This window comes from Engraulis encrasicolus, chromosome 10, assembly GCF_034702125.1.
Source record: "Engraulis encrasicolus isolate BLACKSEA-1 chromosome 10, IST_EnEncr_1.0, whole genome shotgun sequence".
NCBI classification, from domain to species: Eukaryota; Metazoa; Chordata; class Actinopteri; order Clupeiformes; family Engraulidae; genus Engraulis; species Engraulis encrasicolus.
In genome coordinates this window covers 29,858,019-29,858,769 of record NC_085866.1, presented here as the reverse complement: position 1 = coordinate 29,858,769, position 751 = coordinate 29,858,019, and the positions used below count along the sequence as shown (strand labels likewise).

Genomic DNA, 751 nt, shown 5'->3' with positions numbered 1-751 from the left:
AACGTCCCCCGTTTGATCCCAACACCATTCCGTACAATCTCCTATAGTTCTCTCTCTCTCTCTCCCTCTCTCTTTCTCTCTCAATCTCTCTCTCTCTCTCTCTCTCTCTCTCTCTCTCTCTCTCTCTCAATCTCTCTCTCTCTCCCCTGTTTTCCATTTAAAGGGTGTACATAGTATTGCACCTTTATAAATACGTAGGATATGTGTCCACGAGCACTGAAACATCCCAGTGTCTTTTAATATGACAATTTCTGGTGCCACCTCCTTTCCCCACACACTCCCACACAGCCCATGGCGCTTGTGGTGGGTGCTGCGCATTCCTGTGTGCGACACGTGTAGCTCTTGCTGACGCAGCTCTCTTCTCTACAGGCGCTCCACCACATAGCTGTCATAGGGCCGACTCAGCAGCCTCTCCACCTGTGGCTTAGGCAACACCCAACACTGGCTGTCGTGGCGGCGCCCCGCTGAGTCCTTTATCCTCTTGGCCTGCAGGGACACCGTGAGCAGCTGGTCCCGGTGCTTCAGATAGCCCTGGGGGTCCCTGTGCTTCAGATAGCCCTGGGGGCTCCCTCCTGCTGGCCCAGGCCTCGTTACTTGGGACACATCTGGCATCTCCTCCAGAGGCACCACTTCCAGATGCATGTGCTGGAACTGACCTGAGATATGGAGGAGGTAGGGGGAGGTAGGAGAGAACAGTAGTTGAGGGTGAAAATGGTGCATGTCCCAGGAACAGGTACAGGACTACTGTAGT

General features: G+C 54.1%; 1 protein-coding gene across 1 annotated transcript in view; it reads right to left on the bottom strand.

The window, feature by feature from the left end:
* Positions 1 to 214: 214 nt before the first annotated feature.
* Positions 215 to 751, bottom strand: part of itih6 (inter-alpha-trypsin inhibitor heavy chain family member 6) — a 26,960-nt gene continuing 26,423 nt past the window's right edge. The window contains exon 20 of the mRNA XM_063208581.1: positions 215 to 656. Within this exon, the coding sequence (XP_063064651.1) occupies positions 364 to 656 (293 nt within the window). The 3' untranslated portion in view covers positions 215 to 363. The remainder of the gene's footprint in view (positions 657 to 751) is intronic.